At 38.5% G+C, this 17,351-nt stretch overlaps 1 protein-coding gene across 4 annotated transcripts in view; it reads left to right on the top strand.

Moving 5' to 3' along the window:
• The window catches only part of itga6a (integrin, alpha 6a), a 41,841-nt gene extending 25,183 nt beyond the window's left edge, over window positions 1–16,658 (top strand). For 3 of the 4 annotated variants that reach the window (XM_042494318.2, XM_088083251.1, XM_088083250.1), the window contains 24 exons: window positions 3,175–3,299; window positions 3,395–3,474; window positions 3,586–3,847; window positions 4,042–4,173; window positions 5,685–5,898; window positions 6,112–6,305; window positions 6,391–6,485; window positions 8,072–8,199; window positions 8,280–8,369; window positions 8,455–8,516; window positions 8,615–8,784; window positions 9,286–9,429; window positions 9,529–9,644; window positions 10,035–10,197; window positions 11,052–11,138; window positions 11,224–11,303; window positions 11,397–11,474; window positions 11,566–11,668; window positions 11,778–11,954; window positions 13,034–13,123; window positions 13,265–13,372; window positions 13,460–13,558; window positions 13,633–13,758; window positions 15,733–16,658. In XM_042494318.2, coding sequence (XP_042350252.2) covers window positions 3,175–3,299; window positions 3,395–3,474; window positions 3,586–3,847; window positions 4,042–4,173; window positions 5,685–5,898; window positions 6,112–6,305; window positions 6,391–6,485; window positions 8,072–8,199; window positions 8,280–8,369; window positions 8,455–8,516; window positions 8,615–8,784; window positions 9,286–9,429; window positions 9,529–9,644; window positions 10,035–10,197; window positions 11,052–11,138; window positions 11,224–11,303; window positions 11,397–11,474; window positions 11,566–11,668; window positions 11,778–11,954; window positions 13,034–13,123; window positions 13,265–13,372; window positions 13,460–13,558; window positions 13,633–13,758; window positions 15,733–15,897 — 3,088 coding nt within the window. In that variant the 3' untranslated portion in view covers window positions 15,898–16,658. Of the gene's footprint in view, window positions 1–3,174; window positions 3,300–3,394; window positions 3,475–3,585; window positions 3,848–4,041; window positions 4,174–5,684; window positions 5,899–6,111; window positions 6,306–6,390; window positions 6,486–8,071; window positions 8,200–8,279; window positions 8,370–8,454; window positions 8,517–8,614; window positions 8,785–9,285; window positions 9,430–9,528; window positions 9,645–10,034; window positions 10,198–11,051; window positions 11,139–11,223; window positions 11,304–11,396; window positions 11,475–11,565; window positions 11,669–11,777; window positions 11,955–13,033; window positions 13,124–13,264; window positions 13,373–13,459; window positions 13,559–13,632; window positions 13,759–14,808; window positions 14,937–15,732 lie in introns of all 4 variants that reach the window. The other variant, XM_042494320.2, reaches the window with a different exon arrangement.
• Window positions 16,659–17,351: the final 693 nt, after the last annotated feature.

The following is a 17,351-nucleotide window of genomic DNA, read 5'->3' on the forward strand; positions in this document are numbered from 1 at the left end:
CCTCTCCAGTACCCCACTCAGCATGTTGGACAACCAGTGGCAACTTCTGTCGCTAGAGCAGCAAAGAAGTATTGACCTCTGGTAAAAAGTTTGATGTTAGCCATCAGCAAAATGTCAGCTTAGATAGTAAAAGACAGCTTTATGGCATTCATTCTCTGTATGTATTAATTCACGTTTTACAAAAGGGTTTAACAATAACCAAGCTCCATAAAAAATGATAGCACTTTTTATTTTTAAGTAACAATATTGGTTCTGTACTCTGTAATGGCTGGTGCTCAAGTCGGAATTGGTAGCAAGATCAAGATGTTGTAAAAAGTTCAAAGATTAAATACAAAACTATGAACCAAGTTGTGGAATAAACAGAAATGTTGTATATATGTTGTTTACAGAAGATGGTTTCACTTCATCACCAAGTTCAGTTACGTTTTCTTCTTTGAAGGAAATTCACAAATGATTTTCTGGTCTGACTTCTCTATGCAGGATGATCGCAGCTGCTGCTGACAGGAAGTCTGAGCAGTTTGGGTTTTCAATCTCCATCTCACTAGCTTGACAGTGTGTAAAAGGTTACAAGTGCCGTCAGCAGGTTGTCAACATGTGTGTGTGAAAGTATCGAGATAAGCTCATGCAATACTTCATTTTACAGGTTCCAAATCTGTTGGTACAGGTCTCACTTTTATCCTAGAAGTCCCTAATAATCTTTATTTGAAGTAATGTTAAAGGACATACACAAAAAGGAGCACAATTGTGATTTCTTTGATTTTTGTCTGTATCACATGTTCTTTCTTTAGTTAAGTGCTGCTGATAATATCAATCTTCAAATTAGGATGTCGCTTAGGGGAGAAGCTGTGGTCACTGAACTATGACTGGACTGCTTCAAATTGTCTGCTTCACTGCTCCTCTGCCCGTGTGACAGGACAATAGTCTACTGTCCCGTACTGAAGGTTTGTTTCTTATCACTAAACACAACAGCTCTTTGTACACGACCAGCAGGCTGAACTTCCCAAATTATACTGCCTGTGAAATATGCAATATGTGCATTAGCCAAAAACATGTAGAGAAATAACTTTATGTGTATTATGTTGATATTTATTATTATTATTATTAAGTAATACTACCAGAGGGGACAAAAGACCAAACAACCAAATAACAGCGGCATTTTGCAGCTCCAGTGTGTAATTTTAGACATCATGCCGGTATTGTGTAGAAGTCTGTTTACCCGTCGATATGTTTTTTTCCTTTATCTAATCCTTATCCAAACCTTAGCCCTAACCCTGAACACCAATGTGGGCGCTACGCGTTAACAGACGGGAAACAATATTCAACGAGGGAACACTTTTTTATACAAGACTGGAAAGCAAAAAAGCTGTGACGGATTTAATGTTTAACACAACAGGTAGACGTCTAGTGTGTCACATAAAATACGCAACGGCAGCACTTTCTGAACAGTAACAATGACATAACATGGAATTAACAATCATTTTCCATCTATTTTATAAGACAGCTTGTCTCGTCCTCTGCCCAGAGGATAAGAACTCCTTGACCTTGTGGTTTTCCCAATTTGAGGACATTTAGAGCTGCTGTACTTTCTCTTCATCATCCATCAAACTGGGACTTTGTGAGCTAAACTTACAGATTTAGTCTGTCATCTGTCTGGTTTAAATATACCGCATTCAGTGACATCAACAGTTTTGACACTGCACTACACTACTATACTAAAAATGTGCTTGGAATAAGTATGTATAGTTTGTTTTGATTTTTAGTACTGCATCTCTCTCTTGGGTTTTGGCTTTTTCTGATGCTTAAGACCAAAGCCTGGTCTTTGACACACTGAATCGTGCCATTGACTGGAAGCACTTGGTAGGGTCTCATGCTTTCCTTCATATTCATCCAGGAGATCCTTCACTGTCTCATGGAGGAACTATTTGAGATATTGCAAGTTCTTTTTAAACCTCTTTGAAGATGATCCATATTTGTCCTTAAAATTGTCAACTATTTCTAATGTTATAATGACCGTGATAATGTAGAAAGACAGAAAACAGAGTGATAAAAAGAGGGATGTGGTGGTTTGATGTAACTTGATGTAACATGTTCGGCTATTGATTCATTAATTATAGCTACAATAACATTTAATATTGTGGAGATATTTGTAGCACAGCTATGTTGTAATTAAGTGGTAGACAAATGCTTATCTGAAACAGTAACCCCAGTATCAGCTCTGCAAGACAACAGTTGGACGATATGTTGCATCTTTTTTCTATGTAGACAGGAAATGCTATTGCTGATATATTCACTGCTGATCTGCTCACATGCATGTACTAAATATAACAAGCTGCTGCACTGATGGTGATGACAGGAAGCTAGAAACAAAAAGTAAATCTCTGTACTATCTCCGACATTGCCCAACCACATTCACTGGATTAGCGATGTAATGCTGTTTTTGTAACTAGATAGTTAGATCCACTCAGAGAGGATCTAATGGCAAATTTTTATAAGGCCTGGCAGCCATTCATCTCACATTATCCTAATTTTATAGCTGCAATTTTGCACAAATTTGAGATTTTTCTTCTTAAGGTGGGGTGGGATATCAGGATAATAATGTTTGTTAAATTTTAGGAACTGACGTTTTGTATTTTATTTAATCAAATTCTGTCATTTATGTATTTTTTTATTACACCAACCTGCCCAGGGACTACAGGCGGAAAATAGCAGCTCTGCTATAAGCTGAGTCAATGCATCTCTCCTTGTTTTATATAAGGTTAATGTTTTATTGTGCACTGTCCCTGTCTAAATAAAATTTCATTAAATTACACGTAGAGAACTGTAAACTGGATTTGATATTATAGTTATGTTTGGAGTTGAGTATTGCTGGATTGTGCAACAAATATAATATGGTTTGTACTTTACTTCTTTCTCACTCTCACTCTCCCTTTTTTCTTAAAAAAAGTATTTTATGTATTTATTCACTTGTTTTCTTTTGTGTTGGGAGGTGAGGGCAGGATGTGGGTGTTTGATCTGTTGTTTAGTAACTTTAAATGACACATTCACTGTTGCATCTGTTTTGCATATTGGACTACTAAACGACATCTGTATGTCTTTTTTTGTCTTAAGATAAAAAAAACCTTAAGAAATTAAATGTCAAAAAAAAAAAGTTTGATTATATGTTTCTTTTTTTAGGCTGTTGATTGGAGCCCCCAGAGCCAGAGCGTTGGGGAAACAGACAGCCAACATTACAGGAGGCCTTTATAAATGTGAAATCACTCAGACCAATGATTGTGAGCGCATTGAATTTGACAGTGAAGGTGAGTTATTTATCTGTCTGTCTGCACGCTGTACTGTTTCCAAAAGTCAGGATTGAATCTAAGTGCTTACATCTTTGTGTTACTAAATTTAAAAGAGGACGTACGTGTTGAGAACAAGGAGAATCAGTGGATGGGGGTGACAGTTCAGAGCCAGGGACCCGGGGGAAAGATTGTGGTGAGTCAAACCAAGCATCTGAACCATCGTTCACAGTAACCTTCATACATGGTGTTGTCTTTTCGGCTATCGACGTAGGAACTTTAACTCAGCTGTGTTTTGTAATTTCAGACTTGTGCTCATCGCTATCAGAGGCGCTTGTTTGTGAACACACCTCAGGAGTCCCGGGACATCACTGGGCGCTGTTATGTCCTGAGTCAGGACCTGTCCATCGACTCGTCCTCTGATGAGGACGGAGGTAACTGGAATTTCTGTGAGGGCAGAGCCAGAGGCCACGAGATGTTCGGATCCTGCCAGCAGGGTTTGGCTGCCACCTTCACCAAGGACTACCATTATGTGGTGTTCGGAGCACCGGGAGCTTACAACTGGAAAGGTCACCAGCTACACACACACACACACACACACACACACACACACACACACACACACACACACACACACACACACACACACACACACACACACACACACATTTACTCAGATAATCAAGTTTCTCATTCTGTTATAATAAGTAATGTGTTTTTTTGTTTTGTTTTTTTTTTTATGTGGAAATAAACATTTCTGCAGGCATTGTACGAGTGGAGCAGAAGAACAACACTTTGCTGGAGATGGGAATATATGATGATGGCCCATATGAAGTTGGAGATGAGCATCACTTGAACCCTGAACTTGTGCCTGTACCAGCCAATAGCTACCTCGGTGAGTGTTTACCTGCAAAACAAACGTAACTGTATTTGTCACTGTTGGTTCAACGATGCACTGCACTGTGGTTGCTAATAGAGTACTATCATAGTGTTTTAATAATAAGCCTGACAAAAATGTTAACACATCACTTTTGTTTCTGCTCCCATTTTTACAGGTTTGAGTGAAAGATCTAAGACTTTGTATACACTCAACAGAATAGTTCTTTCAAATTTTGGTCCCAAATTTGTTAAAATCTGTGTTAGTGAGCACTTTCTTTTCCAAGATAATCCATCCACCTGACAGGTGTGGAATATCAAGTTGCTGATTAAACAGCATCTTAACTACACGTGTGACTTGGAATGGTCTTGAGAAAAGGCCACTTTGAAATGTGCCATGTGATTCACAAATGTCACAAATGTCAAATTTGCAATGAAAATTTGAGAGAAATATATTTATTTTGTGCGTGCAAGTCTTAGATCTTTGACCTAAACCTGTGGAAAAAATGGGAGCCAAAACAAGTTTATTTTTGTTTAGTATATTTTCTAGTCTTTCTTTGGGATTGGTCATTATTATGAGAAAATTTTCGTTAACCAGTAAAGACACAAGATTGGGGCGATCTTAACAGGTGTTAGTTACATAATTAAGTGCTGCATTGCTGGAACTAGGCCTGTCACAATAACTACTTTTATTGGATGATATACTGCTCCAGAAACAATTTCCATAAATGATGGTAATGCCATTGTAAGACCATTTCATGCCACCGATAAAACGATTAATATAGTAGCATAATAATACAACCTTGCAAAGACTGATGAAGAGGGAATATTCAGACTTTGGGGTTGTAATGAGAGAAATAGTCAATATCCTTTATAAATAAAACATAAATAAATGTTTATGTCAGCAAATTATGTCTCAGGATAGTTTTTTTTCCCGTGTTGGCTTAGGTGCTGTGAAAAACGTGACATCCCCATCCTGCTGTCTGTTCTGGCATCATTTGGCTAAAATTTTGGTGACATATTTTTGCCATGGCAGAATCATACAATGCATGGACATAAACCTGACACTTTTTGTTGACCTCGATGAGTCGATAACCTAATTATTGTGACAGGCCGAGCTGGACCTTAGCCATCATTAATGTCATTAGTTCCAGTTAGTTAAAAAGATCTTTGAATCTGGTTGATTTGGGAAAGATAGAAATACAAAAAAAGTTGTTTTTTTGATATGCAGTGTATGTAGAGGCTTTGAGAGATCTTGTCTTATCTTACTGGTTGTTCAGGGCAACTGCATGCAGATGGGAGAATATTATAAATCTGTGCAGGTGTTTTTCAGCCTCACTGAATCTCCTCACAGGCAGAAAAGGGCTGTGCAGAAGCATGTGGTTTCCTACATCCTCACAATGGGTGTCAGCACTGACAAAAAACATGGGAACTCCCTGTTTCACATTAGGGAGAAAAAGGGGTAAAAATGAACCTTTACCTCATTGTAAAATATGATATTTATGTCCAACAACATTTCTCACACTTTAGGATTCTCCCTCGATTCTGGACACAGCATCACCCACACACGTGGCCTGACGGTAGTGGCTGGAGCACCCCGAGCCAATCACAGTGGAGCGGTGGTCCTTCTGAGGAAGGAGAGCGAAGCCTCCGGCAGACTTTTGGTGGAGCACACTCTGCACGGGCCAGGACTCGCATCCTCATTTGGATACGACGTGGCTGTGGTTGACTTGAATGGTGATGGGTAGGAACATTTTTCTCCCATTTTACAAAGAATTTAATCCTATAACAGAAACATCTGCAAAGCTTTGGGATTTTAGGAAATTATCTGACTTTATTATAATGTTATCTTATCTGTTTCTAATGTATAACATGAATGTTTTTTCATCAATGGGCCTTCTTTATTTAGGAAGGTTATATTCTTTATACTTATATCTGTCTCCTTTCTTTGATCTAGATGGCAAGATGTAGTTGTAGGAGCCCCTCAGTTCTACATGAAGGAGGGAGATGTTGGAGGAGCTGTTTACGTCTACATCAACCAGGCAGGAAGGTGGGACAGAATCACTCCTATTCGTCTAAACGGGACCAAAGACTCGATGTTTGGACTGGCGGTAGAGAACATTGGAGACATCAATCAAGACTTATATGAAGGTAACCGAACTGTCTTTTTGTAGCTTTATTAATGTTTTCTCGATCAGTCTCTGTCTCTAAACTGTTTTTTTTTTTTTTCATGCAGATATTGCCGTAGGAGCACCTTATGATGACGGCGGTGCAGGAAAAGTCTACATTTATCATGGCTCTGCAGGAGGAATCAAAACCAGTCCTGCACAGGTTTGTTTTGTGGGGCTTTGTTTAAAGTGGCTTAATCTTTTTTTATATATTAATCATAGAGCGCTGCTCATATGTGAAAGGAGTTGGTCACACAGAAAGAATGATTATTTGACTCTGCTGTTCTCCTCAGCTTTATGGACCACATAGTGAGTTTCAAGTTGTTGTTTTGGTTTTCCAGCCCGAAATGTACTCTTTTGGTTTCAATTTTATTTATGACAATGCAGGAAACAGCAGCATAAAAACACAACGTGCAAACAGTGAATGCTGAAATGCATCAAACTAAATGTTAATCAAAGAACTGAAGAGACCTCATGGACAGCAGTGCCTCTCTCTGGATATATAAATAATGTAATATATCCACTTATCAGCAAAAAATCGATTGGAATATATGGAGAGTATGGCCAGACCTTTCTTGGCAACCTACCCATCTACCTAGCACACCCACCTCATCAACTACCACTACACCACTGCGCTGCAGCTCCTCAGAAAGGCCTTTTGAACCGGGCTGGAATACTTAACACTGGCACTCTTGTCTTTGAGAGCATTATGTTCAGTGTCATTGTGCTCATCAGTGCTGTTCTCAGCAGCAGCAGGCAGCTGTTTTCAGTGAGAAGCTCAAAAAAACAGCCGTGCACTACCTTCCCTGCACCAAAGAACAGACACATTTAGTGACTAGCAGGTGGAGCTCTAACAGCCAAAGAGAAAAATATTTCCCTCAGGAGTCGGTGGAGACTAAAAACAGCTAAAAGTAAAGTGAATGCTGCACTTACATTTTCTATTTGGCCAGAAGCATTACTCCAATTAAATGTAAAGGTTGCCCTGTAACTGCTGAATGTGTACAGTAAACAGTGATAACAATTGTTAAGACGTTTGCTGTATCAACTTTAAAGGGGCACACGACTGATTTTGCAGATAAAGAACAGTTTACTAGTAACGGGAGAACAAGTCAGCTGTGGCTCTGGAGGAGCTTTGTCAAGACTGAAAAAATAACTCACAGTGATGTCATAAAGGTTATCTCGATTTTGGCTTAGACTTCTCAACAGAAACCTTTCATTACGTGTCCCTGTGGAGTTTAAAAGATGTGGCAGAGGAAATATGTATCATATTGTATACAGCTCATTTCTGCTGCCCTCAAGTGGCCTAAAACTGAAAATGAAAACTTTTGGGGCGGCCAGTTGCTCAGTTGGTAGAGTGGGTGCTCCATGTACAGAGGCTACGTCCTCACTGCCGCAGCTGCAGGTCTAATTCTGGCCTTGGCCCTTTGTTGCATGTCATCCCCCTCTCTCCCCCTTTCAGGCTTAAGCTGTCCTATCAAATAAAGTAAAAAAAAGCCCAAATAAACCTGAAAACTTTTAATTTGTTTATATAAAGCAACAATAAAGCATATCATTAATATCAATACATATTGCTCTGTAACCCAGTTACTTAAGTGCTTACTATGCTTACTAGACTAAAAGTCTGTGACTCTTTTTGGCTCCTGCAACTAAAAAAACAACATTTCAATGTTGTTATTTAATGCATTAGCTGACTCAACCTAAGATTTTAAAGCTTTAAATTTGTCTTAAATTGTTCCTCCTATGTTACAGATTCTCTCAGGAAAAAAGCACAACATGCAACTCTTTGGATATTCTCTGGCGGGGAACATGGATCTGGACGGTAACTCCTATCCAGACATTGCTGTCGGCTCTTTGTCGGACACAGCTCTGATCTACCGGTAATTATTACACCTTAATTACGTTAATTTAAACCCAACTGATTTTTATCAGTAACTTCATTTAACAACTTTTCTTCCAGGGCACGGCCAGTCATTAGCATCAGGAGAGATGTCAAAATAACTCCACATGAAATTGACCTTACAATCAAAACATGTGGCAATAGCATTTGGTAGGTTTTCTAATATTTTCACGTTTCAACAGATCTCATAATCAAAACTGTTGCAATTATCTAAAAATCTGTGTCCTGTCCTTAGCCTCACTGTGGATGCGTGCTTCACCTACAAAGCAAACCCTGCATCTTACAACCCAAGACTAAGTAAGAGATATGGTTTCATTTTTTTTTTTTTTTTTTTTTTTTACAAATCCAACATTTGCTAAGTTGTTCAGTTACACGTGCCTCCCTTTTCACTGCAGCTGTTCGCTATTCTGTTGATGCGGATGGAGTTCGCAGGAAGCAGGGGCTGCCCTCCAGAGTGAGGTTCCTCAACAAAACACGCACTGAAACAGACTACCAGTTTAACGGCACCTTGGACCTCCGCGGCCAAAACCAGAAAACGTGCATTAAGATAGCAGCTGAACTAAAGGTGAAACATATCTGTCATATGTGAGATCTGTTTTCAGACACAATGATTTGTAGCTTAATTAATTAATAATAAAAACAGTCACTGAAATTAGCTCACATCCATTTTTGCTACAATTGCTGCAGTAAATGCGGGATAAATCATCATTGCATATGTCAAAAAAAAATTTAAATGACAGATGACATTTGCGAGTCAGTTTCTGCATCTATGAATTGACACTAAAAAAAAGTATTTCCTCGGGAATTACATATGAATATTTGTATTTTAAAATATTTTCCACAACCATTTGAAGATAGTAGTCATGACTACTGATATCTTAAAATACTGAGTGAAGAGAGCCAGTCAGGGGCCAGTTTTGTTACAGACTGCAGTTAGTATTTAATAAAATGTCTGTGGGAAAGAATTGATTAATAACGAAACAGAGAAAGATTTCTCCTGTATTACTGAAAACATGTCGAAGTAAATATTCTGCTCAGTACTATGGTGGCTGTTTGTGATTTGCAGGACAACATCAAGGACAAGATGCGTAGCATTCCCATCGAGGTGTCTGCAGAAATTGTGGGTACTAAACGACAGAAGACGAAGAACAGCCTTCCTCAGCTCATGCCCATATTAGACTCCTCTCAACCAAGCAAAGATGTCTTTGAGGTCAATATTCAGACCACGACACTTATCATGAAGTTAATGGCGAACTTTTCACGGTGGAGAAAAGTTTGAATGTGGTTTTGTTATTTGTTTTTGCTGCAGGTCAACTTTGTAAAAGAGGGATGTGGAAGTGATAATGTTTGCCGGAGTAACCTGAAGATGGAGTACAAGTTATACTACAAACAAAGCAACCTAGACGTGTACTCCCCGTTACACACGTGAGTAAAAAGTGATCTTAAAACTGTCTTAAAAGTAGGTAAAAATCATTCATTTAGTCTGCGTTTTAAATATTTTAATATTAACATTCATTCTGCTTGTACATCCAGCTCACTGCTACAAAAACCCACTGATATGAAAGAATAGCCAGAAAACAAGCTCAGACAGGTCAACAGTAAGAAACCTGTGCAGCATATAACATCAGACAAGCCGAGTTTACAAACTAGAGCTAAAATATATAACTTACATTCACTGGAGACATGACTGTAATGATGCACTACGTGTATGTTGCTTTGCATGTGCTGGATGTGCAAGTGCTGGCTGAAAATTCCCCTTTTTTTTCCCGCACGATACCTAACCTGAAGTGAGTGGTTGTGTTTGTGTATTTGCAGCAAAAACAACATCCCTGTGTTCCATCTGAGTTACGAGAGGAAGGACTTGGCTGTGCATGTGACGGTTGACAACATGAACGCAGATGATGCTTATGAGGCAAAGCTGGTTGGGACTTTCCCAGATACACTGTCATATTCTGGAGTCCGCTCACATCAGACCACGGTAAACAAGACCAGATATAGAAAGAATATTTGAATATTTTACTAAAGAAAAAGTAATACTTCTGCAAAGACATTTAACTGAAGTACGAGTAAAATAAGTAAAATAAGTAAAATAATGACTGTTTTACTGTGTTACATTTATGAAAGGGAAAGTGGGACTGGAAGGAGGGCATGTGGATATGTTATTGAATTAAAATAAAACACATTTGAGCTACAAAAAGGTCATTAACATGTTGCCACACCAAAGAGCCCTTATATTCAAATCAACAAATGAATCCTTTTCCATAGACGGCATTTTGCTGCCTGTGTGTTCAACTGATTATTGATAGCCTCACCAGAATTAAACAGAAAACAAGACAAAACTCAGACAATTACACAAAAATGATCGACATTAGATGAGAAGTTTAATGACACTGCAGATAAAGTGAGTATTATTAGGATATATAACCTGACTTTTAACAGGAGAATAATTAATCACCAAGGAAGACAACAATAAGATTTAAAGTCAACAGAAACAGCAGCTGCAGCCTCAAACACACACATTATAGCAAAAAGAGAGATGCACAGTTTTTGCACATCATGTCATGCACAAACACACACACACACACACACACACACACACACACACACACACACACACACACAGAGACACATACAATGCTAGGCTGCTTAGAAAGTGTGTTGTTATGTTCACCTATCTGGATGTAATTCTGTGTTTTGAGCACCTTGAAGTCCTCCTTAATCTGCTCGAGGTTCAGCTGCTCAGCTCCTTTATTCTCAAAGGATAACATAACCAGTCCACTCAGCCTCTCTGTCCCAGTATAACCAGTTCACTTAACAATGTTTTATTTCCAGGCGGAAAAGCCGATCATCTGCACAGCCAATCAGAACGGCTCTCAAGCAGACTGTGAGCTGGGGAATCCTTTTAAGAGAGACTCAAAGGTACGGACTCGTTTCACATGTTCATGCTGACGCTTCGTTTGTGTCCTTCTATGTGAGAGATAATTTTATTTCTTTCTTGCACCAGGCTACATTTTACATCATCCTGAACACTGATGGTATGAGTCTTGACACCACAGAGACTGAAATCGACCTGCAGCTCCAGACGTAAATACTGCTGCTTTTTACTGCGTTTTGAGATAAGTTGCTATTATCATAATAAAATTCTAGCACTAAATTAATGATTTTTCTTTCTTTCAGAACTAGTGTGCAGGACGATCTTGCCCCTGTGAAAGTGAAGGTGAAAGTAATCATTGAACTGCCATTGTCGGTCAGTGGGTAAGTGTATTAAACCATAGTTTGGCTACAGATTAATATGCAGGGCCTCCAGCATAATGTGGAATAAAGATTTTTTACTTGTTTTCATCAGGGAGGCCAGCCCTAATCAGGTTTCTTTTGGAGGTGTTGTGAAGGGTGAAAGTGCCATGAAGACAGAAGAAGAGATTGGAAGTTTGATTGGATATACTTTCAGAGTAAGTTTATTCTTCTCATCTGCTTCTATATTTGATTTTTACATCACAGCTGCCATATAATTAAACAGACTTAGTCTATGAAATGGTAACATATTGCTTTCTCCTTCAGATAAACAACTTGTGGAAGTCTTTGAAGTCTTCTGTCAAAGCCTCACTTCACATTCAGTGGCCCAAATTCAACAAAGACGGTAAATGGCTTCTGTACTTGGTGAAGATCACCTCTACAGGACCGGAGAAAGTCCTCTGCTCTCCAGAGTCTGAGATCAACTCTCTCAAACACATCCAGGTAGTGTTTTTTAAACCTTTATTTTTATGTACGATATGAACTGTATGAGATATCCAGAGCAGATCTATGATTTAGAGTCTGAGCCAGGATTGTCTGCACACGGCTCTCAACATGGAGGTAGCTGAGCCGACAGGTAGCAGCCAACAGTGCGAATAGCGTGATCAGTGCTAACAACCGACACGTTCTCATTTCGCTGCTTTGTCAGTTCTAATTATGATGCGGGAGGTAACCTCCAGTATCTGTTGTTGACGTTCCAGTTTCCGCTTGCTACACACTTTGTGTCTTTTCAAGATACACTTCTGTTTTCACAGGAAATATACAGTTCTGCTGGCTAGATGCATACAGTCTTATCTTAAAAGAAACTTACAAAATAGATAAAACACTTATTTTTTTTCGTTCAGTTTCTCGTGCAACAAAAAAGCAAATGTTTAGGTTCAGAAAAAAACATTGTGATTTTGTTAAACATTCACACAGGAAACAAACAGTGGGCTCTCAGGTGAAAGTCTGGGGTTTGTTGGACTCATTCACCCCCTCATCCAGCCCACCCTATAGGAACTTTGTCGCTCTTTTTATTTCTAGTTGGCAGCAGTGTTACAAAATGTCGCAGCCCGATGTCTATCATATCGCCATGAAAGGTGCCTCTGCTTTGGTGTCTAACGCTGACATCACTAACAAAGTGATGGTGTTTGAACAGCTTGGCAGTGAAAACAGGTTGACAGAGGTGATGGTGTTAACGTGGGGGGCACTGGAGGGTGGGAGTTCTGCTTCCTCACTGACAAAGTTCGACCACCTTAGGTCAGGATGGTGTTGTTAGTGGTAACCAACATATGACTGCAGTGCAGAGCGTTGGGGATGAGCTAGCTAGCGGGACAAAAACATAAAAACTCACTAACATGCACGCATGACTGAGCAGGCTTTCACAACAAAGAACAGAGATGTGGTTCTCACGGACATGGAAAACCAAGGAAAGTGTATTTTTATGCTATGATTGTCATATCTCTTTTCAAGAAAAATCTACATCGACCAAAAGAAGTCTGCTTAATTTTATTTTTAATTCATGTGTTAAAATGTACTTTCAGGAGTCCTCTGCATCCAGGAAAAAACGAGAACTTGGAGAAAGAAAAGCCGTTGGCAAAATGTCTTCACTGTCAGGCAAAAGAAAAGTTTTGGTGAGTCTTTGTGCATATTCACATTTTGTGAAATCTAAATAAATTCATTCACACAAGTACCTCACTTAAGTACAAATTTGAGGTACTTGTAAAGGATGTGTCTAAAAGTATATACTGATGTGATAACTGTCTCCCTCCCAGACGTGTGACAGTGAGATCAGATGCGTGGTGCTCAAGTGCCCCCTGCAGGGTTTGGACGGTACAGCAGTGGAACTGAGGTCGCGTCTCTGGAACTCGACCTTTATTGAGGTAACACATTTTCATCGTGTCCATGAGTCTCATCTGTGATCTGGTGTGACTGTCCCCCCCCTGAGCTGCTGTTTCTGTTTTTCCCAGGACTACGCCTCTCTTTCAAACGTGCATATCATCGTGAAGGCCTCGCTCGTCCTCCACACTCAGGCTAAAAACATGATCCTGAGAACTCCTCACAGCGATGTAAGCAACTCAGCAGCCATCAAGGTATAATTCACGTTTCATTTTGTTCCTAACTCGTTTTTTTGTTGTTGCAGGTGATAGTGTCGGTGTCCCCTGAAGGTGCGGTAGCGCAGCACAGTGGAGTTCCCTGGTGGATCATACTGGTGGCTGTTCTTGCAGGCGTCTTGATTTTGGCTTTGTTGGTGTATCTGCTGTGGAAGGTGAGATACAGGGATGTTTCACCTTTATGTCACCCACAAATAGTAATTTAGGATGAAGATAGGACAAAAAAACAGAAACTTAACTGAACCATTTATAGATATTAGGTCAGAAAAGGGTCTGTGAGCAGTAAAAAATATGAAAAAGTTGAAAAGATGACTTGAAAAATGAATTTATCCACCTTGTTTTCTAGTTTTATTCACTGGTTACAGGATTGAAAATAAGATTTTCAGCTTTTTGTTCTTAAATATTATTATGATGACCTCGTTTTTTACGTGTTTTGGCTCTGGTAACGATAATCTTTGACATTTCTAGACTATTGGATATCAAGAAATGTTTTTGGCAACAAATAAAGGGAAAGTTTGCAGTTGTACATCTGTGATACAAAATATAATAGAGTGTGTTTATTTGTAGGTCAGTCTGGAAGTTAGCATCATGATTCCCTCGACAAAAGCCTATGGGATTTTGGATTATTGCAGAAAATAAGCTCTGCAGCAATGAAACACATATGTTTTCTATACGTTTTGTTCAGCAAGATAATCTTCACAAATGAACACCACTTTTCAGATTTTTGAAACGTAAATGCAGTCGCCAGAAGTAAAAAGCTAACGTTGGGCTATAAACGAATTACACCATGGCCGCATGAGCTCAACGTCGCCACCACAACGAGGCGGTAAAGCCATGTTCAAAGTGATGACGTTCTGTAGTCTCATTTAGTCACTTGTTGACTTTTTTGAGACGTGTAAATATTTAAGGTACAGAACAGAGAAAATGCTTTGGTCATATGTCTAAAAAAAGAATAGCTGAATTCATTCAGTTAGCGTAGGAGATACAATAATCTGTAGATAATCTGCAAATAAACAAGTAACATTTAGTTTTTTTGTCAGGTGATATTTGAGCATCAACGCTGGACTCTCCAGATAGAGAATTATTTTAGTGTTAATAAGATGATTTTTCTCTGGTGTTTCAGTGGAGGAAATCATAGCAGCTATTGACTGTTATTACTGATTTAGTTTGCCTTTAACACTTCGTCACCCTTGCCTCCCCCTCAGTGTGGTTTCTTCAAGAGAGCAACCAAAGACCAATACGATGCTGCGTATCACAAGGCAGAGATCCATGTTCAGCCCTCTGACAAAGACAAACTCTCTGCCGAGGCCTGATTTATTCTCTCTGAACAGGGGTAAAAACAAGCTGTCAGCATGGACTGTGACTTCTGCAGCGACTAACAAACTCACTTTGCAGCCAAATCAGCTGACTTTGTGCAGAGAACACATGATGTACACAAAAACCTTTCAGCATAAAATAAATACTGAGTTAACACAAGGTTTCTGATGTACGTTATGTGTCTCTGAGTTTTGCCAAGAAATTAATGCATTTTCTCACCAACAGGATTAATATTTTTACTTTTTTTATTGGCAGTCGTTCTGCTCTGCAGGTGCTTCTCGCTGACATCGCTTTTACCGCTTTGCTGTTTGAGACAAACCCATTAAAGGAATAGTTCATTGAAAAATGATATTTTTTTGCATGTCTATTACTTAAACCTGTGTTGCATTTAATTTGAGAGAAAAACTGAATTTCTTGGGGGTAGCTCACCTGGTAGGGTATAAACTCCCACGTAACAGTATTGTTGTCATTTTCAAACGCATGTGCTCGCCCAGGTTTACTACTCATCCGTGCATGACACTGTGTTTTAAATATTAAGGTTCAAGCAAAAATGTATGTTTAAGAAGAAATGAGTGTACGTGGTTAAATGAGAATGAGATTTTTCTATAGTTTTCATCATGAAGTAAATGCAACACGGGGTGAGTAATTGATATACAAACTATCATTTGGGGTGTTAATTATTCCTTTAAAGACTGCAAAGCATGCTTAAAATCTCTGCACTTCTCTCTTCTTGTTGTTTACAGCGTGCATAAATATTTCTGACATTTATCAGTTTTTATAATGCATCATGTTTTTGAAATCTCCCCTCTCAGTGTGGATTCTTTAAACGCTCCAAACAAGAGGACAGCGTCCCTCGTTACCACGCAGTGCGGATAAAGAAGGAAACTCCTGAATATAAAGACGGGAAAGTCAAACTGGATCCTTTTGAAAAGAAGCAGTGGATGACAACTTGGATCGACGATGAAAGTTACTCATGACTTATGTTTCTGTTAAAATGATGTTTGCAAACAGGTATAACCTGATTTTATTTTTTTTTAAGTTTCAAGCCACAAACACACTGAACTTTTGTTTGTTTTTTAATTCATCATCAGTGATTCTCCTTATAAGGAATTAGTCGTATTCATGTCTTTGAATTTTTACACTGTATAGATGATGAAACGTTTTTTGTAAGTTTTGTATATATTTAAATACATCTGCACACTGTATATTTATTTTTTGATAAAAAATAATTTCATGCAGCCAAAGAGTTTTTTTTCAGTCACGTGCGTCTTCGATCAGTTTGACGAAAGGCAAAGTTTACTACTGTTTTTATGGAGTTGTACTGTCTTACTAAAAGCCGAAGGTCTATGCAAGCAAGGTACAGCTCAGTATCATGTGAATGTGAATCAGTCCAGTTTTTTTTAATGCTGTTGTATTTTTCTAGTTTCAGTACTTACCAACAAAAATGCTTCGGCCCTTTTTGGAATGACATTTAGGTACAATATCATCTTAAGGTGCACGTATGACCATAGCAGAGGTCGTTTCTCACTTCTGGTCCCTCAGTTCTTCATGTCTTCTCACTGTTGTGGCATTTAGGTAGCATCCACTGTACTGTAGGTCATCACTGAAGTCAGACTCTTTGCTTCGCGTGAGGAATCCAAAGGGAAGATGCAACTGAAATGTTTGTTTAACAGATTTAATTTGAAGTGAATGTTCAACTTTTTAAATTGTCAAGTATAATAAAATGCTTAAAAACTGATTGCTACTGTGGAATTTCATTACTATTGGAAATATACTCCTCCTATATAACAGTAATGACCTGGTTAGGACCATCCTGAGCTCAACATTGTGTTTTACTCTATAAGTCTGCACTCGGTTGACAGGACAAAATAAATGTAGGATTTTAAAGGAATCTTATTTAATTTTGTTGGTGGCACAATAGTTGTTATTAATATCCTTTAAAATCATACATTTAATTTATCCAGTCAACCAGATAATCACTAAAGGATGGATAAAAATTGTCTTTTGTAATATCGACATCAAAAGTATTTGTCATTTATTTTATGAATGCCTTGGTGTTGAATTACTTTGGATGGAAATTGAACAGTGCTTTAAAACACTGAAAGGCTTCAATTAGAAAAAATAAAATTTCGTATGATAAAAATGGACTTGATACTAAAAATATTGGGAATTCATTTTTTTAAATGGAAAATATTACATTCATGTATGAACTCAAAATAAACCCAAATACAAGAATTCAAAATAGAAATAGAAAATTACATCCAAACATTACATGTACTGACAGACAGCTAAGCTGAGAAAACACTGAACATTTGCTAATCATCAAATATTTTTCTTTGATGTTTCGGTCGATACTCTTCTGTATGCATGTATACATATAAATTGTATAGAATTTGTCCTGCATGGTTTTGTCCTTGTCTTTTTGTCTTTC

This window comes from Plectropomus leopardus, chromosome 10 (genome assembly GCF_026936395.1).
Source record: "Plectropomus leopardus strain MGB_pleo_1.0 chromosome 10, ASM2693639v1, whole genome shotgun sequence".
In the NCBI taxonomy this organism is placed as follows: Eukaryota; Metazoa; Chordata; class Actinopteri; order Perciformes; family Serranidae; genus Plectropomus; species Plectropomus leopardus.